Source organism: Oncorhynchus mykiss, chromosome 13, assembly GCF_013265735.2.
Source record: "Oncorhynchus mykiss isolate Arlee chromosome 13, USDA_OmykA_1.1, whole genome shotgun sequence".
Lineage (NCBI taxonomy): Eukaryota > Metazoa > Chordata > Actinopteri > Salmoniformes > Salmonidae > Oncorhynchus > Oncorhynchus mykiss.
Genome location: NC_048577.1, coordinates 20271587 through 20298677, shown reverse-complemented (window position 1 = coordinate 20298677; position 27091 = coordinate 20271587). Strand labels below are relative to the sequence as shown.

Genomic DNA, 27091 nt, shown 5'->3' with positions numbered 1-27091 from the left:
TATTTTTGTATAAATATTTATATTTGAAAAAACAATTATAGTATGGCTTCACCTATTAGAGATGTTTACCTCCGCACCGCTAGGTGGCAGTCTTATTACGCTTGCGTTTACGCAACATAAACGTCATCAGTATGCGACAACACACCAGCATTGCCGAATGACCTTTCTTATTTGGAAATATCTAGAAAATGCATGTTTGTTTCAGAATATGATCTCTTCAAAGACTGTTTTCAAGAAGTCGCACGTATTTGGTTGTCTTAATTAGGTTTACAGAAATGTTTCGTATATCAGTTGCAGTGTGTGGTAGAGGCATTTCTAAAATGGTGAGCGTTAAACTAGGCTAATGCTAACTTAGCTAGCTGTCACTTTATTGAGGATATATAAAGATGTAGTGGCTGAAATTACTGCTGGCACATATAAAAGCTCATTGTCAGATGTCCCTTTTTTTAGTTATCTTCATCTTTCTCTGGTGAGAACGCTCTACCCTCAAATTTACGCATCCCTTCCAATCTCGTGGACCATGCAAGAGCAAGTAAGGTCTGCTTTTTCATTCACTGCCTTCTATCATGCACTATGGATCATTGAACTGATGGTGCGAATTTGAAGAATCAAGTTTTATTCCCCCATTCTTGAATGCAATGTTGGTCTGTCATTTCAGAGCATTAATTTCCAACTAGGTCAGATGTAAGAAAGCTATTGATGTTTTATGATCGCTTTCCAGAGAGGCCCCCTCCTCCATCAGACTCCAGTCTTCCTGTGTTGAGGAGGTGTGATGCTGCCGTCCCTGTACACCTGAGCCCAGTACAGACATGGGTGGAGACGTTGGAGAGGCGGGACAGTAAACTTTTGGGTTTGGTTGACCTCCATCCCGATGTCTTTGCAGTCCCTACCAGGTAAAACTGTCAATGTCTAGCCATTGTATTTACATTTAAGTAATTCAGCAGAGGCTCTTATCCAGAGAGACTTACATATTCAGTGCTTTATCGTTTGGTGGGAACAGTGACACAAATTATTTTGTTCCCACCAGGATTGACATACTCCACGAAGTTGAACTCTGGCAGAGAAATTTCAAGAGAATTGTAAGTAGCAAACCAATAATGAACTTTCTCAGACTGCTGTTATGACCATATTATAAAAATGAGGTGATGAGAAGTACAGGCATATTTCTGTAGGTTTATACCCAAAGCTCTGTACGAGAGGTCGACCGATTATGATTTTAACGCCGATACCTATTTATTGGAGGACCAAAAAAGCCGATGCCGATTTATTTATTTGTAATGGCGATTACAACAATACTGAATGAACAGTTATTTTAACTTAATATAATACACCAATAAAATCAATTTAGCCTCAAGTAAATAATGAAACATGTTCAATTTGGTTTAAATAATGCAAAAACAAAGTGTTGCAGTAAAAGTGCAATATGTGCCATGTAAGAAAACTAAAGTTTCAGTTCCTTGCTCAGAACATATGAAAGCTGGTGGTTCCTTTTAACATGAGTCTTCAATATTCCAAGGTAAGACGTTTTAGGTTGTAGCTATTATAGGAATTATAGGACTATTTCCCTCTATACCATTTGTATTTCATTAACCTTTGACTATTGATGCTCTTATAGGTACTTTAGTATTGCCAGTGTAACAGTATAGCTTCCGTCCCTCTCCTCCTGTGCAGCAACACAACGACAACAGCCACCATCGAAGCAGTGTTACCCATGCAGAGCAAGGGGAACAACTACTAGAAGGCTCAGAGCGAGTGACGTTTGAAACGCTATTAGCGCGCGCTAACTAGCTAGCCATTTCACTTCGGTTACGCCTCATCTCGGGAGTTGATAGGCTTGAAGTCATAAACAGCGCAATGCTTGATGCACAACGAAGAACTGCTGGCAAAACGCACGAAAGTGCTGTTTGAATGAATGTTTACGTGCCTGCTTCTGCCTACCACCGCTCAGTCAGATACTTGTATGCTCAGTCAGATTATAGGCAACGCAGGACACGCTAGATAATATCTAGTAATATCATCAACCATGTGTAGTTAACTAGTGATTATGATTGATTGTTTTTTATAAGATATGTTTAATGCTAGCTAGCAACTTACCTTGGCTAACTGCATTCGCGTAACAGGTGAGAGGCAGGTCATTATTGCGTTGGACTAGTTAACTAAGGTTGCAAGATTGGATCCTCCGAGCGGACGAGGTGAAAATCTGTCGTTCTGCCCCTGAACAAGGCAGTTAACCCACCGTTCCTAGGCCGTCATTGAAAATAAGAATGTGTTCTTAACTGACTTGCCTAGTTAAATAAAGGTATATGGAAGGGAACATCTTTTTATTTTTCGGCAAATCGGCACCCAAAAATACAGATTAATACAGATTATTCCGATTAATCGTCAACCTCTACTCTGTACTTTTGAGCTAGATTTGACTAAATGCATCTGCTCCTACTATAATAACTGAAAATCTCCCGTAGAGCCATGCCCACACTAAGGTCAGATCGGAGGTGAGAGGTGGAGGAAGGAAACCCTGGAGACAGAAGGGAAGTGGCAAAGCACGACATGGAAGCATCAGGTCGCCTATATGGAGAGGAGGTGAGGGTCTCAGTCTGTATGGGCCAAGTCAGTAGTATTGTGATAAGTGGAGGACAGCAGTTCAACGCACAGTGACAAAACATTACATTTTCAGATGCCAATTCCAAGAATGAACATGGACAAATCTGTCATTTAAATATCAGTCAGCCCAAAAGAAGGAACAGTCCCAGCTAAGAGCCAAAGTCATTGGAGAGATTTAAAACAATTAGAATTACATCATTTCTGTTTTGCAGGTGGTGTTTCTCATGGACCCAGAGGACCAACTAGTTTTTACTACATGTTGCCCATGAAAGTACGTGTTCAAGGACTAAAAATTGCCCTCAGCTCCAAACTGGCCCAGGTATGTACCATTATATTTGTGAAAACACTAAGTACATTCGCATCTTAAAAACGCCCTCTCTTGTAATGAATGCTTTTCAATTATGCCATCTACATTCCTACTGTATTGATGTTGGGTGTTTTTCAGGATTATCTCCATGTGGTTGACACTCTAAACATCCCCACACCTGACCCACAGTACCTCATGGACCTCATCAGATACCGACACTGGGGGGAGTCTGTTTTGATAGTGGATGCGTAAGTATCAACAGTGAACAAAAAAAAAACTCAGTTCTGTGGACATCCTAGCTGAAGATTGAGTCTTTGATATTTTACAGGGGCGAAGAGCTTCCTGAGAACATCCTTCAGGCCACTGAGAGTTTGAAGACTGTGAATGTCATTCCAGCCATAGGTAAGTTGACACTGATTTAGAAAATCGGGGGGAGGGGCGCAGCACGCGCAACTCTATTAAAGTGTTCTTAATGTTTTGTACACAGTGTATAATTGACCTATGAGCAACATTGTTACATAGTACCATGCAAACTGTATTTACTGTTACTACACAGGCGAGGGCAAATTAATTCATGTAAAGTTAAAATGTTTCCTGATGACTTTTCTTCTACAGGCCTGAACGTTCATAGCATGCTAAAACACGAGGTCCTGGTCCTCACCCTGGAAGCAGTGAAGTTTCTGGAAAACAAGCTGCTTTGGCACGACGAACGCTTCACACCGCTGTACCCCTTCAAACTCCCCTACACTGACCTGCCTTGAAGGCACTGGGTGAAGGAATACCGTCGCGTAACATATTCAATGATACAAATGTTTGTCATGTCTTTTAATATGTTCAATTAAAAACTTGTGAATTAAATGAATGTCAATGATAAAATATATGCAAACTGGTGATTAAAAGAGAGCCTATTTAAGGCGTCAAGTACATAAGGCCTAGAGTCGATAGTTGTTTGGCGGTAGGAGTCCATTGGCCAAGTCATGTCGTATTTCCCATCTCAGGGCGGAGCGTTTCTTCTCTGTAGGCACCACGTAGGTATTGGGCACAAATACTCTTCGAGGCTTCGGCTGGGGGAAACCATACAAGATGTCAATGTTTTCAGTCATCGCAAGGTATTCACCCCCCCCAGAAAAACATTGTTTATATATTTTTCATTAGGCCATGTATAACCCATGTCTGGTTTCCAAGGAGTAGTGCAGCACAGCTCAGTGGTTTTACTTTTTCCTGTTCAAATTCTTTAAAAGTAATCACTAATTTGTCATGACTGGAAAGGTGGAGTCCTTGCCTTCACCTGTCCAACCATGTCTAATCAGCCATTTAGGAATGTGATTGGTTAATGATTAGTGGGTGTGGACCCAGTGACAGGTTTGAGTCAAATAAGAGGAGGCAGGTTGGCTAGCGGGTATAAAATAACAGGTCCCAGATTCAACACCTGATTTTGTTTTCTGACTCTCGTTTTTATAGAACAGTGGGTTGGGCTTACAGCGATTAATGGTGAAAAGGCATGCCTGGTGCATTGCCCCCAAGTGGCAGAGAGCGTAAAATGGGTTGCAATTACACATTCTCTTATCAACTTGGATTACTTGAATAAAGGTAAAATGTGGTTATGCCCTCAGAACAACATTGAATCAGAAACACATCGGTCCCATCTTCTCTATATTAGGGGAAAGAGGAATCAAAAATACTTGGTCCATTTGCCTTACAGTCCACAGAAATGTGTCTTAACACACACTGGGCATCAGGATACTAAAAGCAATTTCTTGAAATATTGAACGTTGACATGCATAATTTATGCGGGACTGTGTCAAACATGGCATGGACGAATTACATTTTTATTTTTTTGGGGGGGGGGGGGGGGGGGGGGGTCCATTTAAGGAATTTTCTGACCTGAAATAATGAATGACAGGATGGTTACAAGATTATAAATGAAGCATACTCACTGGTAGAGGTTGGTACGCAAGCTGTTCCTGAAAATACAAAGAGTGATTCATTCAGACATTATGGTCATGCATCATTACAATTCAGCATTTGTCCACTACATGCAAAAAGTGGTCTTCAAATAAAGTATGTAAGCCAAGAGTTTGTTATGGAGAAGGTGTTCATGCATACCCTGATTTCCCAGTGCAGTGCTTTCCTATCCTTCTCTCCTGGCGCCTTGAACATTTCCCAGTCCTGCTTGTACTGGAAATACCTTTGGAAGATGGGGAACAATATGAAAATGTAGCACAGATCCACAGCAGTAATCTTTCAAAAGATGTATACTGATTATTTAGACATTTCGGTAATTATCCTCTTACTTTGCCACTGGGTCTGTCTTCTTCAGGCTTCTGGTGTGAGGGTGATCCATCAGTGGGCGGATAACTGCAAGAGCAGACATGAGTGACTACGTTTAACGGTGGCACATTGCAACAGGACAGTGTGCAGTGAGCACAATGACGTGTAACAGCAGTGTGGGTACTTACACGACTTGGGCCGGGGTCTGATGTCACTCTCGCTCTGAGATCTGGCCTGTAAGAGATTTAAAACGACATTTGTTTTCAACAAACATACATTTATACCCTTTGCAAAGATTCTCAAAAAAGATCCTGGATGTGAGGATAAATTATATTTATTCCAAAAACATCACACCCTACCTCTTCAAAGAGTATCCTAAATAATCCCACGGCAGCCCCCTCGTGAACTAACACTATCTCCCCTCTTACTAGCTCAGACTTTGCTGATAGCTACTTTGAGGAAAAATGATGTACTTACTATGACTGTGATATGTGGTTGTCCCACCTAGCTATTTTAAGATGAATGCACTAACTTAAGTCGCTCTGGATAAGAGCGTCTGCTAAATGACTCAAATTTACCCAAATTTAATCTTCTGAGATTAATAAACAAAACCGAAGTTAGCTCTCAAAAAGGCAAGAGTACCCACCATGCCTCTGATGTAAGCTTTGAAGGCACTTGGGAGACAGTCTGATTCAGACCTGTCACTCAGACTGCCTGCATCCTCACTCTCCAGCTCCGACTCCTGGTGGGTGGACATGGACACATGAATCCCTCCCAGACGCTCCCCCAGCCCACTCACTGCACCTGAAAGGGAAACAATTAACACATTAGCCTTAGTTACCACTGTGTAAGGCCATAAGCAATGCTAGTAAGCTCTAGGCAGGTGTTGTATGATCACTGAGCCGGACAGGCCCAGTACATCTCACATTTTAGTTATACAAGTGCTGCAAGAGGGATTATAGTACTATGCACTGGATCAGTGGTTCCCAACCGGGGTGCTTGGCCCCCTAGGGGTACTTGGCCTATCCACAGGGGGTACTTGATAAGACTCATGAGACCATAGGCTTACTGGTAAAATGCGCAAGGGGGTACTTCAGGGGCAAAATTCAGTTGGTGGTACAGTAACTGAAAAAGGTTGAGAACCACTGCAATGGATGACATGACTTTCAACTAAAATTTCAGGCAAGGTCTTTCACTTTGTTCTCATGTACAGGGTGTCAGTCCATTTGGCACCTACTTGAACTAAGAGGATGTTACCTATGGAAATTGAATTTTCATACTATATTAGGAACAATAGACCGGATATGCGGTTTACCCTTTTTGTGTCTTCTGTTATCCTCCCACTCTTCATAAGTCTTAGTAGACTTGGAATCAATTAACTTAAAATCTTTATTGCTCGCCGGCGACTCCAAATCCTCCCACTCCTGCTCATCCTCTGCTCCTTTCTCTTCTTTCCTCACTATATCCTTCTCTAGTGGGCCTCTCATTCTTCGGGACATATCCCATCTAATACTGCCTTGTCATTTTTAGTCATTTAGCCTCCTTACTGTCACCATCACAATTGGCTAGCGACTGGTCATCCTCATTGTCATATCGCATCTCAGGAAGGCCCTGGTTTTCTCTGTCAAACTCAGCTATGGTACAGTCGTCTCTATAGTCTTCTCCCTCCGGGTCATCCTTAGCTGAAGAGTCTGGCCTGTAGGTGCCATAACCAGATGTCAGTAAGCTCAGCACCGGGCTCCCAGTACGAGTGCTGTAACCCTCCTCATCAATCTTTTCCCTTTTCGCCCGGCTTAGCCCTTTCTCCTCTACGCTCCTCCTGTTCTGTTTCCTTTGGATCCCCCCCGACAGGTGGCTCCTCTTGTGTGTGTTCAGTGGTGCTGTTGTGCTCTGTATCTTCCTGGTTGTATTGCTCAACCTTCTCCTCTCCGTCAGACCAGAAAGCGGAGTTTAGGGAGCTATTCCCGTCCTCACTCTCTTCGTCCCACTGACTGTCGTACATTTTATACATGGTAGCGAAGGGTAAGAAGCCTCCTTATGCTGCTGCTGTGGGGAGTGTGTGGTGATCTGCAGAGGCAGATGGCTAAAGAGTAGTGCTAAAAGGATTACACCTTGTGGTCTCAAAGTTGCTCTACACTGCCACCTGTTAGAGGCTGGTCGCCAGAGGAACTGCAACTCCACAATGCTGTGTGATGCTTGTCAAAAAAGTCCATGTGTAGTCTAGCACTAGGCTTTGTTTGTCAATATCAACAGTACATTTCCAATAGCGCCTAACGAACATATTCACAGTTGAAAATCTTGTGACATTTGTTTCCAAAACAGACACGTCAAACATTTCCAAACCAACAATCATAAAAGACAGGCTTAGCTTGCACGTTAAACCAATATTGTACTCACAGTCTCTTTTGTCAGCAGAGCTGCTTTGCTCCAAGTCTTGATAAATCCATAACGTGTGGAACTTTTTACTTTAAATGTAGTGGCTTTCGAATAGCCATGGGAAAACCAGTTGCAAGATTTGAGCCACAAATCCAAAATCCCATAGAAAGTCAAGATTCCAATGGCTTTAAACTTTAAATGTTTTATATATGTAGAATCCAAAATGATAAGTGCAAGGTAAACAAAGGTTCCAATATTCCATTTAAATTAAAAGATCAAGGTAAGACGTATGTGGGTCCCAGTAACCCAAACATTTGCCATAACTAGCAGGCCCTACTTCTTGTCTCTAAATACCAAATGAACCTATCTGGGCGGGCCTGTCCATACTTGAATTCTGGCATAATTGACCTATTCTCATTCAAATCATAAGACCACATAACCAAATTCATATATACACACCTTATATAGAAATTAAATGAAGTTATTTTAAATGGAACAATATGACCTAATAAACAAATATTTGCATAACCAAAGAAATAGAAACTGGCTCCAACAACAGGCATCTGAAAACTAAATACAATTATATACCCTGTGGTTCGGATCCTGGGTGCTGATTGGCTGAAACAGCATTTCAGCCATGTGTATATCAGACAATATACTTGTCTACTGTTCTATTTATGTTGGTAACCAGTTTATAATAGCAATAATATACCTTGTGGGTTTGTGGTGTATGGCCAATACACCATGGCTAAGGGCTGTATCCAGGCACTCCACGTCATGCCTAAGAACAGCCTTTAGCCGTGGTATATTTAAGCAATAAAGAGTTGTGGCCAATATATCACACCTAAGGGTTGTTTTGAGACACGACACAAACCGGTTTCCAACAGAAATATAACAGTAAACAAGTAGTTGTGTCATACCCGTGGTATATTTAAGCAATAAGGCCCGGGGAGGTGTGGTACATGGCCAATATACCACTGCTAAGGGCTGTTCTTAGGCACAATGCAACGTGGCATGCCTGGACACAGCATGTAAACATGGTATATTGGCCATATATCAAACCCCCAAGATGCCTTACTGCTACTATAAAATGGTTACCAACATAATTCGAGCAGTAAAAGTAATTGTTTTGTCATACCCGTGGTATACGGTCTGATATAACACGGCTGTCAGCCAATCAGCATCCAGGACCCAAACGGCCCAGTTTATAATGGCCAACATACCACACCCCCTCAGGCCTTATATTTTAAATATAGTACTCCTAAGACTTTTTGCATAAATAATATCATGCATAACATTATTGAATTACCTGAATCTTCACTATGTGTTGATTCATCGCAGACGTGAACTTGGCCTTGATGTTTCCTTTAGGAAGAAACAGAGTGAGGTTGACTCAAGTATCCTCAATAGCACACGTGATCATTATAGTCTAAACTTACCGTACCTAAGGACTTTCCTCTTAATATAGGGTCTCCCATGCGCTCCTGTGTCTCGGTCTGGTGTGGACGACTGACTGGCAGCGAACGATGACTGCTGGAGGTCAGTTAGGTCTGGATCCACTACCAGCCTATTAGGGGCTGTTGAGGGGCGCTGGTACTTGGGGGCAACAGAGTGCTGAGTGTAGGAGTCATACTCCTGTCTGGCATCATAGTTACTGTTGTCTCTGCTGTATGTGGAGGTTAGCACCTGGGTGGAGCACAGAACAAAGTAACATGCCATTCTAGTATTATTATTATTATTATTATTATTATTATTATTTACATATAAATACAATACAGCTAGCTTATCTGCTGGATGAAGGGGGACGAATGATCTGGGAAAAGAATATGTGAATATATACCCGTCTTTCATGGTGTGATGGACCAGCCTGCGCAAACACATTTCTGAAGGCTGCGGTGTTATCCTGGTGTACTGTTAGGGGGGGGGAAAACAAGGAAATTACAATCAAGAGACTCAAGCGGAACCACACTGCTCATCAAAAGGTGCAACCAACACTTACTGACCAGGGCCCAGTTTCCCAAAAGCATTGTAAGGCTAAGTTCATTGTTAAAACCCATAGGAACCATAGGATCCCATGGCTCTAAGATGAACTTAGCCTTAAGATGCTTTTGGGAAACCAGACCCAGTTATATTTGATTATGTAGTGGACATGAGAACACGTACAGTGATCTCACCTTTAACCTTGGTGACTGCAGGAGGACTTTTGATGATGGTGCTTTGAGATCTTGTAGAGTTCAATTCACTGGATGAGTGGCTCTTAGATTTTTCATGTCGGATCAGTTCATCTAGATCTATATACGTACACACACACACACAAAGTTGCTTCTCCACCAATCTGACAGCTAACTTGCAGCGTGAACGTCACAAAAACATCACAGTTATTTCAGATTTAGCCAGCATTTGGTCATTAAAATGAAGGCCTATATTTTCTAATTCTATCAACCCACCTCTTTTGAATTCATGTAGTCTGTGTCTTGGTATGTTGTTGTAACCAAGTGCCTCCAATTGGTGTTGTATTTCATCTTCTGAGAAATCCAACCTTTCCATTTCCTGAAAAATAATTGTCCCATAAATGTAATATAAGCAAACGTAAGTAGTTAGTAGGTGGATAGTTAGATGGATAGCGTGATACTGCTAGATAGATAGGTACATGAGAAATGATGGATAGCAGAGAATAATGATGGAAGTGATCGACTAAAACCAGCAACAAGTTGTCAGTTAACTTCAGGCTAGACAACCACCAACCAAACTCTCGCTACAATCAACCAAACGTTCATGATCTCTCCCTTATCTAGCTAGCCCAAATCCACAAAAAGGATGAACGCTAGCAACTAACGTTAGCTTCAAATACTCGTTAAATGGCCAGTTAACGTTAAGTAAGCAACGTTATAATAGAACTAGCTAGCTAACTTAGCACGCTAGCAGGATGACAAAGACAGCAGTTCAACACAACAGGCCATTTTGCCAATGCTAACATTGATTGATCAAATGTGTTTTACCTGTACAGTGTGAGCTTCTTAGTATAAATGCGTAACGTTAGTCATGTCTATTTTGCAACACAATTATTGAACTGAAACAGTTGGCTAGTTACTGCTTGTATTTTCAGTACCAAGACAACAACACAGCCGTTGTTCGAAAAAAACGACGTGCTTTAAAAACGACGCCCTTTCTGAATTTTCTTCGGTGGATTTAACGCTGTCCAGAAATATCGCCGCCTTGTGCAAGGAAGACCGTGTGGATACCCTGGCAATGCAGTCAGTGCCTAAGATGATGATGCCTTTACAAGATTTTGTCTGAAATGTTTGTGTGCTCGCCAGTTTGCGGCCCTTAGCCATCCCCATGTGGAAAATGAATGGGGAAAGAATAGGGTTTTGGAAAAAACGCCGAAAATATGGTCTGAAGTCAACATGATTAGGAGCTCGTATGCATTTTGTTGACCTTTGTGAATTATGAAGCCTTTATGTGATATATGTAGTTTTTATTATTATTATTGCATAAATTATTCAAAAATCACAAAAAGTGATGTTAGTTTATGATGATTATCTCATAGAACAAAACGCATACACTTTCTTAAGCCTGTTTATCACAGACCTTATTTTAGGCGTTTATCCAAAAACGCCATTCATTTTCCTCAAAGGCTTTGTCCAACGAACCATGGCGGAGTTAGTGCCTACAAAAAAAGACGACATTACTATTGTATTTCTCTCTATGAGATGGCTATATAAAAAATAAGCATGAAAGTAAGTCGATCAAAATTGACAATGTAATCAGTGGGGATATGTGTTTGTTGAATAATAGATCTCACTCATTTATTGTAGGCCGCCAACAATGTCTAAAATCAAATCAGGCTGACAGATTTAAATTCATTTTGCTCATTTACAAACTCTATGTTGAAGAAATATTGCATCGATGAATGTAACAGCAACATAATTTATGTTGTATGTTATACATGTGCAGAAGTAAGCTAGGTTGGATTTGTTATTTATTTTTAATTTTTACAATATGATATAAACTGTTGGAATACAAGCGTTTAGTTGACAAACTACAAGTAAGCGAAAGTTGCAGGTATTTATACATCTTGAGAGAACATTATAAATCCCACCCTTGTCTCACAGAGAAACCCTCGCCTTGTGCGCACCTTCCATCCCTCCTCCAACCACTTTCCAGCTCTCCAGTCCATCATGAATAAACATTCATTTTAATAGTACATGGTACCTTTCAGTCTACTGTGGGGTTCAGTTGGGGAATATTGACAGGTGGTCCGTAAATCCCAACTCATCCGGGAAAAGGGACTTTTTGCGAATTCCTTGTCTTTGGGACGACCATGACTCGCGCCAGGATATATCGGGAGTCATTACTGGTGATTTTATTGCAAATCATCCTTATTTGCTCCGCTCAGGTAAGTCACAAAGTACGGCTATTTTCTTCTCAAGTGGTTCACATAGATTTGTTTGCCAGCCACAATGTATGACTGGTTTGTAATGACAGGCATGTATGACTGCTTTTCTTCATATTATATTGTCCTGTGTTATTGGGATGGAATTTCCCATGGATGGGATAGGCTGGGATGCTCAGACTCCCAAATGATTTGAAACACCTTCTATGCATTTACAGATTCGTTGAACCATATAGTTGACATATACATTAGACCTACCATAATATGCCTTTTGATTAGTGGACTATTTCTTTCTTTTGTAAATAGCTGCATGATTTAGAGGTGTGTGTAGGACAAATAACTATCTGTGCCGACATATGGAACCAATAGGTTGGGAATCTCAACAAAAATATTCTCAACATATGTAATTACATAGAGTGGTCCCTTGTATAGTGGATAAAGGCTTGTGGTTTTCTTTTCTTGACCTTACTTCCCACAAAATGACTGATTTCACACAATGGATCTTTTTGTGTGAGTTGACCAACGGACAGCCAACAGCTACGATTTGGAGCTACATTTCATTTAGTGTATTTATGTATTGTGTATTTATCCACAGAGGGGCCTGGTCGGTCCCAGAGGCCCCGCAGGACCCCCTGGTATAGCAGGAGTGCCTGGAGTTGACGGCATTGATGTGAGATATCTTTTGATTTCATATTTTATTCTTTATTTGTGTCATTTCAGGCTTTAGACTCATCTTTTGTACAGCACCTCACCTGGTATAGACCAACATTAATTGTGTTATTCTATCATTTTAAACCTAATGTGGATTTTTACGTGGTTATTAAATAAATATTAATTTTTCTATTTAATTTCAGGGAGACAGAGGGGACGATAACTTCACAGAAGGCGGCCCTGTGAGTAGACTATCATTTCCTTTGCCATAACCTACCAATACATGGTTGATACATTTTAGCATGGTATTGAAATGGGCACTCTGTTCCTAGGGCCCTGATGGGGAAGACGGCAAACCAGGAACTCCCGGAACACCCGGCCTACCAGGGGCAGACGTAAGTTACACAGAATACACACATTTACCACCAGTTTGTTATTCATACTCCCAAAGCAGGAAAGCTTAGTGCAAAATCAGATAACAGACTTCATTGAGTCTATTGAACATCTGTAACTTCTGAAGCTCAAGGGGCTGTGGTTCTACTGCTGTGTCAGTAATTTATATTGGCTCCTGAGCAAAAGGTTTGGGGGGGGGGGTCAGTGGGATACATCAACCTGGGTATTTAGAGAAGAGAAGAGGGGAATGCTTCAAATAGCTTCCTGACTGAAACAGGGAAACAGAGGTCCTTTTGTGTGAGTCGGGGGGTGCAGGGGATGCGGTCGCCCAGTGATGGCTGACAGGAAAGAACTGTATGCTGGGAAAAGTGGAACAGAAGGGCCACAATGTGTGTCCGTTTGGGCCATAATGCTGAATACGGTGTCTGGCAGAGTAGGGGGTGTCCAGGTGTGTTGAGGTATGCACTAGTTTTGGCTGGGTAGCTCTCTATTCTCTTTTGTTTAGTGAATAGTGATCATATTTTTAGGAATAGCAAATACCTTGATAACACTGACTTCAAGTAATGAACTATAATAAAAAAATTATGTTCCTGATTTGAATGATTCCTGATTTCTGTTCTTTGTTGCCTGCCAAAGCTATTGACTAGTTAGAGAGTGGTAGTAGTTCCTTGATCTTGAGGCGATAGTTCAGAGCGTCTTCTCTTTTCAATCCATTGATTCAAGCTTGGCGGAGGACTAGTTAGCCTGGTTAAGTGACCTCCTATGGTTTATGTAGCTGGTGGAAGAGGAGGGGCTAAACAGTGTGAGAGAAGACACACCCAATTTTAGTCTTATAATTGCTCAATTATTGTACAGGAAACACGTCATCCATGAAATGTCAATGATGAAATGTACTTTTATGTAGACTAAATATGCAATGGTTTAGTTAGTACATTGTTTCGTTAGAGCATTGATCAAATACTGTGTCATATATTATATTCCAGATACAAACGAAGAAAAGAAGAGTAGTCTCAATTGAGATGCCTTCCATAATTTGATTTACAAACCTTCCTTTGTGTTTATCAAATGCAAATGTTATGATGGAAATCAGATTTACAGTAATATTGCCTTGAAGTAAGGCAACCCTGTTACTGATGGCGATCTCAGAGAGTACTGTGTCAGCAACTCAGTGTTGGAACAGTTCTATTTGAAATCAATTTATTTCAGGAATTGAGGAATGGATGGATTGTTTCTAATGAATACTTTCACAATCATGTCCTTCTATAATTTCCCAGGAGTCCCATTGAATACTTGTAAAGAACAAAATATAAAATATCCCACTAAGAATGGGTAACGAGCATGAAATGACTTCTTTCACTGGAGGGTATAAGACACATATTGACGTTTTTATATAGTTTACTCATGGACATTCATATTTCTGTGTGGTTGATATAAGCTTTGTTTCCTCTATAGGGTGCCACTGGACCTGTTGGGGATCTCGGCCCAGATGGGCCTCCTGGACCAAAAGTACATTTTCTTTATTTGAAATCAAATGTATCCATAACCTCCCTATCTGTCTAATATCTATATTGCCGAAATATAATGCATGTACACTCTCAGTACTCGGTGAGTGGAGGCTGGTCAGAAGAGTATGAATGAGAAAATATCTGTATGCTCCAAAGCAATGAAAGGTTGAGATTATTTCGCTGCCATGTTATTGTCATCACCAACCATCTTGTGTGCTTCTCTATCAGGGGGAACCTGGAGAGGCTGGGGAAGTCGGGGAGATTGTAAGTAAGCGTGGTTAACTAAATGTGTTAACAGAATGAATGTATAATAGGGATGTAATAGGGATATTGTCCATTATGAGATACAGTTGAAGTCGGAAGTTTACATACACCGTAGCCAAATATTTATACTCAGTATTTATACAATTCCTGACATTTAATCCTGGTAAAAATTCCCTGTCTTAGGTCAGTTAGGATCACCACTTTATTTTAAGAATGTGAAATGTCAGAATAATAGTAGAGATAATTATTTATTTCAGCTTTTATTTCTTCCATCACATTCCCAGTGGATCAGAAGTTTACATACACTCAATTAGTATTTGGTAGCATTGCCTTTAAATTGTTTAACTTGGGTCAAACATCTCAGGTAGCCTTCCACAAGCTTCCCACAATAGGTTGGGTGAATTTTTGCCCATTCCTCTTGACAGAGCTGGTGTAACTGAGTCAGGTTTGTAGGCCTCCTTGCTCGCACACGATTTTTCAGTTCTCCCCACAAATTTGCTATTGTATTGAGGTCAGAGCTTTGTGATGGCCACTCCAATACCTTGACTTTGTTGTCCTTAAGCCATTTTGCCACAACTTTGGAAGTATGCTTGGGGTCATTGTCCATTTGGAAGACCCATTTGCGACCAAGCTTTAACTTCCTGACTGATATCTTGAGATGTTGTTTCAATATATCCACATAATTTTTCTTCGTCATGATGCCATCTATTTTGTGAAGCGCACCAGTCCCCCCTGCAGTAAAGCACCCCCACAACATGATGCTGCCACCCCCGTGCTTCACGGTTGGGATGGTGTTCTTCGGCTTGCAAGACTCCCCCTTTTTCCTCCAAACATAACGATGGTCATTATGGCCAAACAGTTCTATTTTTGTTTCATCAGACCAGAGGACATTTCTCCAAAAAGTACGATCTTTGTCCCCATGTGCAGTTGCAAACCGTAGTCTGGCTTTTTTATGGCGGTTTTGGAGCAGTGGCTTTTTCCTTTCTGAGTGGCCTTTCAGGTTATGTCGATATAGGACTTGTTATAGGTCTACAATTTTTTTCTGAGTTCTTGGCTGATTTTTTTTGATTTTCCCTTGATGTCAAGCAAAGAGGAACTGAGTTTGAAGGTAGGCCTTGAAATACATCCACAGGTACACCTCCAATTGACTCAAATGATGTCAATTAGCCTATCAGAAGCTTCTAAAGCCATGGAATCATTTTCTGGAATTTTCCAAGCTGTTTAAAGGCACAGTCAACTTAGTGTATGTAAACTTCTGACCCACTGAAATTGTGATACAGTGAATTATTAAGTGAAATAATCTGTCTGTAAACAACAGTTGGAAAAATGACTTATGTCATGCACATAGTAGATGTCCTAACTGACTTGCCAAAACTATAGTTTGTTAACAAGAAATTTGTGGAGTGGTTGAAAAACGAGTTTTAATGACTTTAAGTGTATGTAAACTTTCGACTTCAACTGTAGCCTCTACGGTAATCATGCAGAAATTACCAAACATAATCTGGAAAGGGATCGACCTCACTTGTTTCCGTGGATTGTTATACTACCATAGGGATGAGACCATCCCCTCCAAGGATTTGTCTTACTCATCCACTGAAATGACTGGACATCTGGAATAGGCTACTCCCTCTCAAGGACCATATAACGATAGGACACACCCATAAAATTGTCTAATGCTGCGTTCATAACCAAGTGGGAAGGTGGTAATTACCAGTTGTGGATTTATAAATACGTTTTGGGAAATATTATCAAACATGGAGATCAATAGAAGGCTTGTGATTGTTTAGCAAATTTCTGCCCATAAAAATTATATATTGAGCTGCTTTCACTTTCTAAATTAAAAGGAAGGTGAACAGAATACATTTTCTATCAACAATGTGTATTTTTTTTCTTAACATAAACAACAACTGCTCAAGATGCCGCAATGCTTGCTGTCTTGTTTGTTGACAAATGACACCAGAGAGGTGCAAGTGAAAACCTCGGAGCACGGGGATAATAGATGAGTTTCCCACTAGTAATTACCAGTGGATTTTCCACAGTTGTATGCTGGTATTTGCAAAATTCTGAGATGTTCTGAACTCAGCATTGTCTAAGAATTGTACACACACACCCATTAGTTGATCTGAAATCATAGATTAAATGAATACGCCCACCTAGGATATGACAATTATAAGGGTATGACATACTATAAGGACGGATTTATTGAAATGGCATTGTTTAAAATGGTGCCTTTTATAACTGTACCCTTGTTACTGCATTGATTAACTTGTTGATACAGACAAATGAAACTTTACCTCAGTTTTACACCTTCAAGCCTCTCCATGAATTCTCTCTTGTCTCCCACAGGGCGAGGGACCTGATGGGCCTGATGTGAGTGCTTTTACTATTGGTCCCACACCTGAATGAGGAATAATGTATTTAAATACAAGATAATACAGTACATTAGTACTGTGTCATGTCCATTTTGTTTTGCTGACAGGGAGCAGCTGGTGCACAAGGGTTGGTGGGCGAGCTTGGCAAAGTCGGAACCCCAGTGAGTACTGACTGCTTTTTTTTTATCATTTAGAAAAACGATGGCTAGATACACAGGGCTTCCAACTTTTTCGATATCTGATTATATTGCAGTCAATACTTCTAACTTGTTAAATTATTGCATTCATTTACTTGTAAAACTTATTATTATTATTTATAGGGATCACTGGGAAGGAGGGGGCCAGTGGGGCTTCCCGGACCTGCAGGGCCCAGGGTAAATATATTTATTTTCATGATCATTTAGTTCCATATTAGTGTTGTCATCCTTAGTACAGTTTAAAACCCACTTGAGTCCCATGTGATGTAATAGCTGCATAGTTCTGTGTGCCATGAAATGTAATAAAGGGGAGCCAATTTACAGCATCCTGTACATTTTTAAGAGCACTGCAGCAACCAACCTGTATGACAACCAGCCCCAGTTTTGCCGACAACAACTTCAAAGACAGAAATGTCATTAAAATTGTGTTTTTCTCTTTTTCTCCCCAGGGTCTTCCTGGAGTGTATAAAGGGGAAGACCTGGTAAGGTGTTCACAAGTTTCCTTTAAGGGCACCACAGCTATGCATGTGTACCCTGATGCTGATGATGGGGAACTTTTCAGCGGAGCCCCCCTGTGGCAGGGCTCTTAGATGACCTCAAATAGGCTTTACTTGTGTTTTTCAGTGTCCCAATGCCTGTCCTTCTGGTCTTAACGGATATTCTGGCCTCCCAGGCATGAAGGTGACTATATAACAAATACTTATACTATACTACGGTTGGTCGTTGATACTAATATACTATAGATGTTGATGCTGTATCTTGTCAGTGAAACTAGCTTGCATATAGCTGTAACATTGTATGGTTTCTCTTTAGGGCCACAAAGGGGTAAAAGGAGAGTCTGGTGAGCCTGGAAAGCAAGGACACAAGGTAACCTCTCTCCCTTTTTCATCCCAATAGAATATCAACAAATACACTAAAGGTCAATAATAATGATTGTGATATTTGTTTGATGTTTTCTACAGGGAGAAGAAGGAGACCAGGCAGGAGAGGGCGAGATGGGAGCTCAAGGACTACCAGTAAAATATTTGAACATATTCTCTCACAAATTCGTATCAATATGAATGTGCCATTCACAATGTGGCTATGAAAAAATGGCTTCTTCCTCTCTCTCTTTTTCTCTCTCTCTCGTTATCTCTCTCTCTCTCTCACACTATTCTCTCTCTGCTGAGTGATTTTAGGGCCAAGGGGGACCCAGGGGAATAACAGGCATGATGGGCCTCAAAGGTGACAGGGTAAGGGTCATGAGGTCACACATTGCTTGACATCATCGGATGATTGCCCAAGATGAGCTATGTACTGTATATTACTGCCATCCTCAGCGGGCGCAAAATTGCTGTAAAAAATGACTTCAGCTTGGCCTATTTCAGCACTGCCAAACCTCAACATCCCACAACTTATGTTTGAGCACACTAGGAAATGCATAAAAAATATATATATTTGACATCTGAAATGTGTTTGATAACAGGGACCACGTGGAACGTTTGGAGACCTCGGTCCCCAGGGAATTCAGGGTGGCTCAGTAAGTGCCAGTCTTATTTTTAACACCATGACGTTCACCTCTTTTTCACCATGACCTCTTTGCCACCACTCACATTACAGTAACATCTCAACTTATTTTCTACTATTTTGGTTTAAGAAATGTGTTTTTCCGTTTTTAGGGCGACGTGGGCCAAAGAGGATTAGTGGGCGAGAATGGACCAAACGGGGGTCAAGTAAGTACTAAAACATCACACCGTCATATATATAATATATTATCACTGTTATATCATCATTATTATTATTACTGTTATATTATCACTGCAGAACAACAGAGCACATGGTCATTCACTTTCAAAAGCAAAAACCTGCCGCCAATTCATACAGGTGCACTCTATCTATCAAATAATGTACAGCATAAAGACTTTTACTCACTGTGTGTTGTTTTGCAGGGGGCCCGAGGGCCACAAGGAATAAGGGGCCTTCCAGGGGGCAAAGGGGAGCCTGTAAGTATTGTACACACCACAGCCTTACCAAATCGGATTTATTATCTCATCTGTGACATCTATGACGTTACACACAGCACGAGCTTATGTTCATGGACTCCATACAGCTGACTCAATACACATGCCATGAAGCTAATCTTCTTTTTTAACGCTCAACTTCCCTGTTCTTTCTCAGGGTCTTGCTGGACCCGATGGACGTGAAGGAATCCCCGGATTGCCAGCATCTAAGGTACAGCTCAAACTGCTGTTCAAAGACATAGGCTAAATGAGGATGTACATACAGGAAATAAGTGAGATTGACATGCTGTTGTTTTTCTTTCTATAATTTTAAGGGTATTACTGGGAAAGTTGGCAGTCCCGGTGATGCTGGGCTCCAAGGACTCCCTGTAAGTGTGACCTCTGACCCCTTGCATCTCTGATTCACCATATCCATTCTACATTTGTATTTGTTCGGGTTTGTTTGGCTGTTCATTTGTTTTGATGTGATTCTCGCCATAGGGTTTGCCAGGCGCTTATGGTCCTAAAGGAAAAAGTGGCGAGATGGTAGGGGAACATTATAAATGTATGAATAAAACCAGTTATTGACCATACAGTATATGAATCTCTATTGTGGAGAATCTTATGTTTTCCTCTCTTTGTTACTAGGGTAACTCTGGCGACCCGGGTTCTGTAGGAGTAATGGGGTCTCCTGGGAAATCCGTAAGTCAAGAGAAAGTCTAATGATGAATATTAAAATCACATGAATTGACAGTGATGAAACCAAATACTCTGACACAGTATACATAAGTCCCTCTCATACTTGCACCAGTAGCATGAGAGATCTCATGGTGACTTGCTTTGTTTACAGGGGGAACGTGGCGAGCAGGGAGAGGTGGGGCCTGTCGGAGCAAGAGGTGGACCAGTGAGTATGTTTTTAAAGAATATGTGATTCAGAAAGCCATAAAACACTATCAAGTTGGATTACTCTTTTCAAGGTCTCGTATGAACTTCAGCCGTTTGAATAAATCATTTGGAGCTGTGTGATTTAGCAACCGTTTTAGGGTTAGGGAATTAGGGATCAAGGTGTAAGCTAAATAACGGAACAATAGAATGAACAAGATCAGCACAAAGCATTTGAACTCTATTGCCACGCACAACCTTTGCTCTATTATTCTATCAGCATTGTTCAACAAGCTCAGAACTTCATGTGATTCATTTGGGAAGGTCTTGGACCACTAGACTATAATACATCTGTGATTGCACCCCAATTACTGCTCTATAACTCCCTACTATTCTTCTCTTATTTCGCTGTAGGGTGAAAGAGGAGTGCGTGGCCCAGACGGACCTGCAGGGGCACCTGGACCCAGGGTAAGTCAACAGCCCAACAGACCCATATAACTGACATACTCATAGCCCCAAAACAAGCCCATCATATGTATCATGAACCACAATGAATAAAGCATTTGACAATTTGTTCCAAACATCCATACAATTACCACGGTATGAACCATGATTATCAAACTGACCAATGAACTTGAAACATACAAATGAACTAGGCTAAGATGCTGGTGAAATCTGTAACCTGGGTAGTAAAACAGGTGGAAGAATAGAAGGAGATGAGCATCTTCTGCACAAGAATGATGGGAAAAAGCCATGGGAAGTAATGACCAAGTGGCCAAGCACAGAACCCTGTGGTGCTCCAGTCATCAGACTTTGTTGTGAGAAAATGCAAGGATTGGTAAGGTAAGATGCAGACAAGGAAATATCGGAGTGAAGCCAGTTCAATTCAGAATACAGAACAGGATTTTGTGGTTTGCAATGTGATGGATTATGATGATACTGGGGTGGGGAAAGAAGAGGAAGACAAGAACAGGATGAAGACGGTGTGAAAGAGGAGGAAGAAAACAAAGAGTATGAAATAAATGACCTTCTTTTGGATTGTGCGCTGTGTGGCGAGAACAAAGTCGATGCTGGTCTCTCAACATTAAAATGGCGTTGATATAATTGGTTATGTAATTATTCATGCTTACTTTCCTCACATGTTATTTTCCTTACACTGCCTTTCCTGCCCGACCTTTCTTGGAACTAGGACACCGCAGAGTGCAATAAACACAAGCCGCACCTATCCACACCAACAATCTTTTGCTATTTATATATGACATGACATCAGTGTAAACAATGCACTGAGTGTACAAAAACATTAGAATCACCTGCTCTTTCCGTGACTTAGACTGACCAGGGGAATCCAGGTGAAAGCTACGATCTCTTATTGATGTCACTTGTTAAATCCACTTCAATCAGTGTAGATGAAGGGGAGGTGACAGACTAAAGAAGGATTTTTAAGCCTTGAGACACTCGAGACATGGATTGTGTATGTGTGCCATTCAGAGGGTGAATGGGCAAGACAAGATTTGAGTGCCTCTGAGCAGGGTATGGTAGTAGGTGCCAGGCGCACCGGTGTGAGTTTTTCACGCTCAACAGTTTCCTGTGTGTATCAAGAATGGTTCACCATCCAAAGGACATCCAGCGAACTTGACACAACTGTGGGAAGCATTGGAGTCAACATGGGCCAGCATCCCTGTGGAACGCTTTCGACACCTTGTAGAGTCCATGCCCTAGATTAATTGAGGCTGTTCTGAAGGCAAAACAGGGGGTGCAACTCAATATTAGGAATGTTCTTAATGTTCTTAATGTTTTGTACACTCAGTGTGTATCGCTATTATCTGCTATCATTCCATACATATACCATTTAACATGGGCATAGTTACCATAGTAACCATTCAGATCAACCAAGCTGACTGCCAGTGCCTAAGAGCAAACCCACTCCAAGGAAGTGGAGCCGTATGCTCTCTCATATTGAACGTGGCAGCCCTTTATAAGCCTCCAGACTGCAGTAATACTGTAATCCGCCGATGAGGGGGCATGAATGGAGTCTTGTTACACTGGTCAATGGGCCCATGGGTATTTCTTCAGAGAGGAGGATTCAGGCCAGGAAAATAGGCTGAAAAAGCCTGAAAGAACCCTCTGTTTCCCAGGCATTCCTTAAACCGGTCGGCCGAGAGTATGCCACAATCAGTACCCACACTTCCAAAAACATCTCATGGAGGGTGCCCCCAATACCCTTTCCAGCTGACCCGTTTAGACATGTTTATTTCCAGCAACAACAAAAAAAATGTTTTGGTGCAAATGTAGTCAGCTGAAGTTGAGAGGGGGGTTGGAGTGTTGCACAGGCAATCCACTGTGTTAAGAGTTTTTGAAGTGTATTGTGTATATATATTTATTTATTTTTTACAGGGAGGTAAAGGGGATCTCGGGCTTCTTGGTTTGCCTGGCCCTGCCGGCCTGGTTGGACAGAATGGAGACAGGGTAAGGAATAGAAAAGGTGCCACAAAAGCAGAAGCAGAAGTTCATGTGTAAAAGCAAAATATAATTGTCCTATTCCTATCTCTCCAGGGTGCAGTCGGTTTGACCGGTGCTCAAGGAGAACAAGTAAGTTCTATCAATACCATCTCAACCGACCGAATATTGCATTCCTACATAAGGGAGGTGACCATATTCTATGTAGCCATCAAATGATGGAAGAAGATGAATGGAGTGAATTCAAATGAGTAACATCAAGCACTAGGAGCTACCAGAAGAGTACAGAAGGCCCCACCAAGGCCTACTTGGGATGGATACATGTTAATGATCCTGTAAGACATGTGTTTTCTCTAACAAAGACATTTCTACTCATTGATTTAGGGAGAAGCAGGTTCAGAGGGCACCGCGGGAGACAGAGGGGACTTTGTGAGTAAATTAAGAAAAAAACATTGCTGTGCCCAACATTTGTTTGAAAGTGAAAGAGTACTGATTCTGTTTCACTATAGGGTGACGAAGGGGAGCCAGGAGAGAAAGGATCGGTGAGTCCAGTTTATAGCATCGCTTACTGCTACAGCTCTCTGTTGGCATGGACTAGGCCAATTATGTCCAGTACACATAATGTGATACCTGTTTGTCCCAAAATCATAGGGGACTCATCATGATTAGATGCCACAGCTTCATAGAGCTGTCTAATACTAGAGGTCACGTACACGTGAGCATCATCATTTCTCATTACTGAATCACTGCACAGTGTTTGCGCCATGCCAAAAGAAAGCCTTGCACACTGTAGGATTACATGCCTGAAACACATGATCCTAGACCTAGACAGACAGCATTGTCTATCCTCCCAATGGTCCAGTCTGTGTAATCCAATTTTACCTTTTGTTTTGAATGAATGCTGAATGCCAATCTGTCGCTGTTTTCAGACGGGCAGACCAGGGGAGACTGGAAACAAAGGGCCGGAGGGCGGCCGGGGCATACCAGGCCCAGAGGGCAAGCCAGGCCAACCTGGACCACGTGGCATGCAGGGAGACAGAGGGGTGCCAGGACTGCCAGGGACACAGGGGCCAGCGGTAGGCCCTTTAACAATTAACCAGATCTGGGGGCCTGAAACAGAGCAGGAGTCAAAGAGAGCTGTTTCGTAGTACTGCACTCATATGGACTAGACTGGAGGAGACAGCAGAATTCACATGATGACTTTGCCCTGTGTTAAAGACATGCTCCCGAACTTTGGCGTCTACTAAGTCTTTTTTGAACCTCCCGTTTTGGGCTGTATGTGTCAATGTGTAGTTCATACATGCATAATCTATGAGAATGACTGTCTTACCTCAATTAGTTACGAAATCCCTCGTTTTGAAAGCGACTGTTTTTCTGGAAGCTGTGCTGCTCCATTTTCCCTACATATTCCCCCATGTGGGACAGCCCCCTAGCAATTCGAGTTCTAGCCAATGAACTTCAGCCCCTCGCCATTTGAGTGACAGCTAGCAAGAGGCACACACAGCAGAGCGAGAGAGATCAATGACGTGTTGCACCTATCTGCACACGTGACATAGTAGGCAATTTTCGTGGACCACTTTTGGCTCATGAGCGCTACATTCAGAACTACTGGCTAAAGAGTTTGCAAAAGTACCAGAGAATCTCTTTAAGTATGTCCCTGGGCTAAGACATTTCACGAAAAAAGCCTGTGTGGCTAGCTATGAATAGCGTTAGTTACCGGTTAACACCACAATTCTCTCAACAACCACCTGTTTTCCCAGGGGAAAAAACCAAGCGATACACACATCACACAAGTTTGCATGAGGGTAATGCAAGGTAAGTCAAGATCATTTTCATATCAAACTCTTATCCATTTGATATTGGCCATTACTGAACCCATCACATCTGATAAGGCAGGTCCATAGGTTTCATTGAACTGACCCCATCCTTTTCCCTTCCTGTGCCATAGAGCAGCTAGCCCAGCTAGCAGCCAGCCTGAGGAGGCCTGAGACAGGCATCTCTGGACTGCCAGGTCCCCCTGGCCCCCCTGGTCCTACAGGCCCCTCCGGAGAGAACGGCTACCCAGGACTGGACGGGGCCAGAGGACTGCCAGGTCTCAAAGGACCTCCAGGACTACTGGGTCGCAAAGGGCCCAAAGGTTGGTCTCTAAAGAGGGTGGAAATATATCCGAAATGTAATATTATGGCCTAGTTTGTTAAGACAATGACAAGTTGGCTGAAGCAGGCTGGTAGCAGTAGTGTCATGATCTCCATTTGAATAATTAGGATTGTTTGTGCCATCAGAAGTGAAGTTCACTACAGCCATCCTGCATCGCTAAACTTGACTTGAATTGATGATCATGTATACGTTCTGCGTAGGTGACACGGGCGACAGAGGAGACAGAGGACCCACAGCGAGAGGGGTTAAAGGAGCACCTGGAGCACCCGGTCTACCAGGTAAAGATACCAGTCACAAGAGGCTTCACACCCACACCATAATAATGAAGGCTATAGCCATAACTACTGTGCTAACTCAATATGCGCCAAGTCTCAATATGCTCAGCATACAGACATTTTTAGAAGTTCCACATTAATTTACAAGTCTCAACCGACCACTCTATCCACAGGTGATCACGGTAGAGCCGCCCATGGCACAGACGGCCGCGACGGCGAGAGAGGGCCACACGGCGTTCCCGGTATTCCCGGCGTTCCAGGGTCTCCTGGTCGTCCTGGCCTCAACGGCTACTGCGAGTCGTCACAGTGCATCCTTCCTATGGTGGCATCACCGATATCTGCGAAAGATTCCAGCATGAAAGGGCCAAATGAGGAATAAGATGTGAGTCGGAGACCCAACGGGTCCCTGAACTAAGGGGCCACAGGGGCCAAACTATTAAGAGACTAATGGAGGAACTAACTAATGTGCCACGGAAGATCAGGGTTGGGGTTAATTCCATTTAAATTCAGTCAATTCAGGAAGTAAACTGAAATTAAAATGTTTCTCATTGAAAAGCAGGAAATGGAATAGAATTGGAATTTCAGTTAACTTCCTGATTTGAATGAATTCAAATTGAAATGAGATGAAAATGTACCCCCAACCCTGTGGAAGAAACATTACTTTGTTTGATGTGTTTTGACTGGTTGTTTGTGTATTGTTTTATTGTTTTGTTACACCCCTCTAAAATGCATTTCAGTATTCTTTAGCGGTTGGAACACCCCTATCCCTCTGACAAAGTTTTGCAAGTTTTTTTTTTCTTCTCAGTTCTAGCTTTTGCCATCTTTGTACTGTAAAATAAAAAGAGCATGACATTTTTTGGGGCAAACTAATTGTGATATTATTGGGGACTGTAGGCTTTGTTTTTTGTTAAATATGAACCAAGTGAAAACCCCAACAGACCAGACTAACTGTGCTTTAAGCGTCAATGTGCCAACCATTTTTAATTCACTGAATTCTGTATGTTTATGTATTAGTGTCAACACCGAGCTTTCATACAAATTACCGGTATACTGTTGGTTCAATGACTTTCATTTGTTTGCGAGTATCTTTGTTGCATATACACTCACCAACCCCTATGCTTTATCGTCTTCCTGATGTAGGATTTGCTTTGTCATGATGACTGTTTTTGCGATGGGAGAACTAAGAGGGCAGTGTTGTTCGAAGACATATGTAGAAATTGTATATGCCATTCTTATTTATTATAAAAGTCAGAGGAGGTGACATCAAAGGTTGTACAAATGAGAGAATAAAAACATTTTGATAAAGTCCTGCATGTTTTGTATGAAAGACTCCAACGAAAATCCCGCAACATGTTTTTCAGCTAATTTCACACATCTCCAGTGGGCCTTATTGAGACATTTTCTGAGGCATGCAGAGTTCTACAGACTCAAATCATTGGTTGGTCTGTGGTACAAATATAGCCACAAGGGGACACTAGAAAGCTTGACTGTTCTCATATCTGCATATCTAGGGTGTTAACAACAGCCATTTAAAAAATATCTCCATAAAAGTATTTGATTCATTTGCTGAAAATGCCGTGTGTCTTTGTGCATTAGACTGTAGTTTTCCTATGCAGAAGAAGATGATTGTTATTAAGTATGCCTTGAGGGACATGTAACGAGGTAGGGGAGGGTTGAATCAATAAATGACTCTCCTGTAATTGAGCCCACGCTTCTAATTTAAACCAAAAGCACTTAAGTATACCTTAATTATGGCAAGTTATGTGTCACTAAATGAATTAAACGTACATTAGGAAAACCTCTACTGTGACTGCTCACAGCTTATTTTTGTACAGTTAGTCATGTTTTTTGGAAATATTCTAGTATAATTCTTTCATTAGCTGAATTGGTTTCTCATGATCTATGAAACAGTATGTAATCTGCTTCTTTCTCTGCCACAGTTCCAGTTAGCAGTCCCATAGACAGATCTAAATCTTTGTTAGTGCCAATGCTGGTACTACAGTCAGAA

At 41.6% G+C, this 27091-nt stretch overlaps 3 protein-coding genes across 3 annotated transcripts; 2 read left to right on the top strand and 1 right to left on the bottom strand.

Annotated features, from left to right (window-relative positions):
- Nucleotides 1-80: 80 nt before the first annotated feature.
- mrpl4 (mitochondrial ribosomal protein L4) lies at nucleotides 81-3795 on the top strand. The gene is made up of 9 exons (XM_021557081.2): nucleotides 81-323; nucleotides 451-532; nucleotides 722-893; nucleotides 1028-1079; nucleotides 2463-2580; nucleotides 2814-2920; nucleotides 3047-3156; nucleotides 3237-3310; nucleotides 3524-3795. The coding sequence occupies exons 1-9, from the start codon at nucleotides 276-278 to the stop codon at nucleotides 3667-3669; spliced, it is 909 nt and encodes a 302-aa protein (XP_021412756.2). The 5' UTR covers nucleotides 81-275; the 3' UTR covers nucleotides 3670-3795.
- si:dkey-23f9.4 (hydrolethalus syndrome protein 1 homolog) lies at nucleotides 3719-10948 on the bottom strand. The gene is made up of 12 exons (XM_036940554.1): nucleotides 10555-10948; nucleotides 10003-10105; nucleotides 9730-9846; nucleotides 9396-9466; nucleotides 9000-9241; nucleotides 8865-8920; nucleotides 5826-5983; nucleotides 5368-5413; nucleotides 5203-5266; nucleotides 5015-5096; nucleotides 4846-4872; nucleotides 3719-3972 (listed from the first exon to the last, which is right to left on the bottom strand). Exons 2-12 carry the CDS (start codon nucleotides 10100-10102, stop codon nucleotides 3841-3843), a joined length of 1095 nt encoding a protein of 364 aa, XP_036796449.1. The 5' UTR covers nucleotides 10103-10105; nucleotides 10555-10948; the 3' UTR covers nucleotides 3719-3840.
- A 750-nt stretch (nucleotides 10949-11698) lies between these two features.
- col9a1a (collagen, type IX, alpha 1a) lies at nucleotides 11699-26783 on the top strand. Its single transcript, XM_021557074.2, has 32 exons — nucleotides 11699-11954; nucleotides 12547-12621; nucleotides 12806-12844; nucleotides 12935-12997; nucleotides 14448-14501; nucleotides 14729-14764; nucleotides 17111-17134; nucleotides 17244-17297; nucleotides 17457-17510; nucleotides 17783-17815; nucleotides 17958-18014; nucleotides 18147-18200; nucleotides 18296-18349; nucleotides 18512-18565; nucleotides 18799-18852; nucleotides 18992-19045; nucleotides 19262-19315; nucleotides 19491-19544; nucleotides 19648-19701; nucleotides 19814-19858; nucleotides 19961-20014; nucleotides 20163-20216; nucleotides 20609-20662; nucleotides 22589-22660; nucleotides 22748-22783; nucleotides 23036-23080; nucleotides 23161-23193; nucleotides 23581-23727; nucleotides 24412-24466; nucleotides 24600-24788; nucleotides 25009-25086; nucleotides 25257-26783. Exons 1-32 carry the CDS (start codon nucleotides 11880-11882, stop codon nucleotides 25460-25462), a joined length of 2064 nt encoding a protein of 687 aa, XP_021412749.2. The 5' UTR covers nucleotides 11699-11879; the 3' UTR covers nucleotides 25463-26783.
- Nucleotides 26784-27091: the final 308 nt, after the last annotated feature.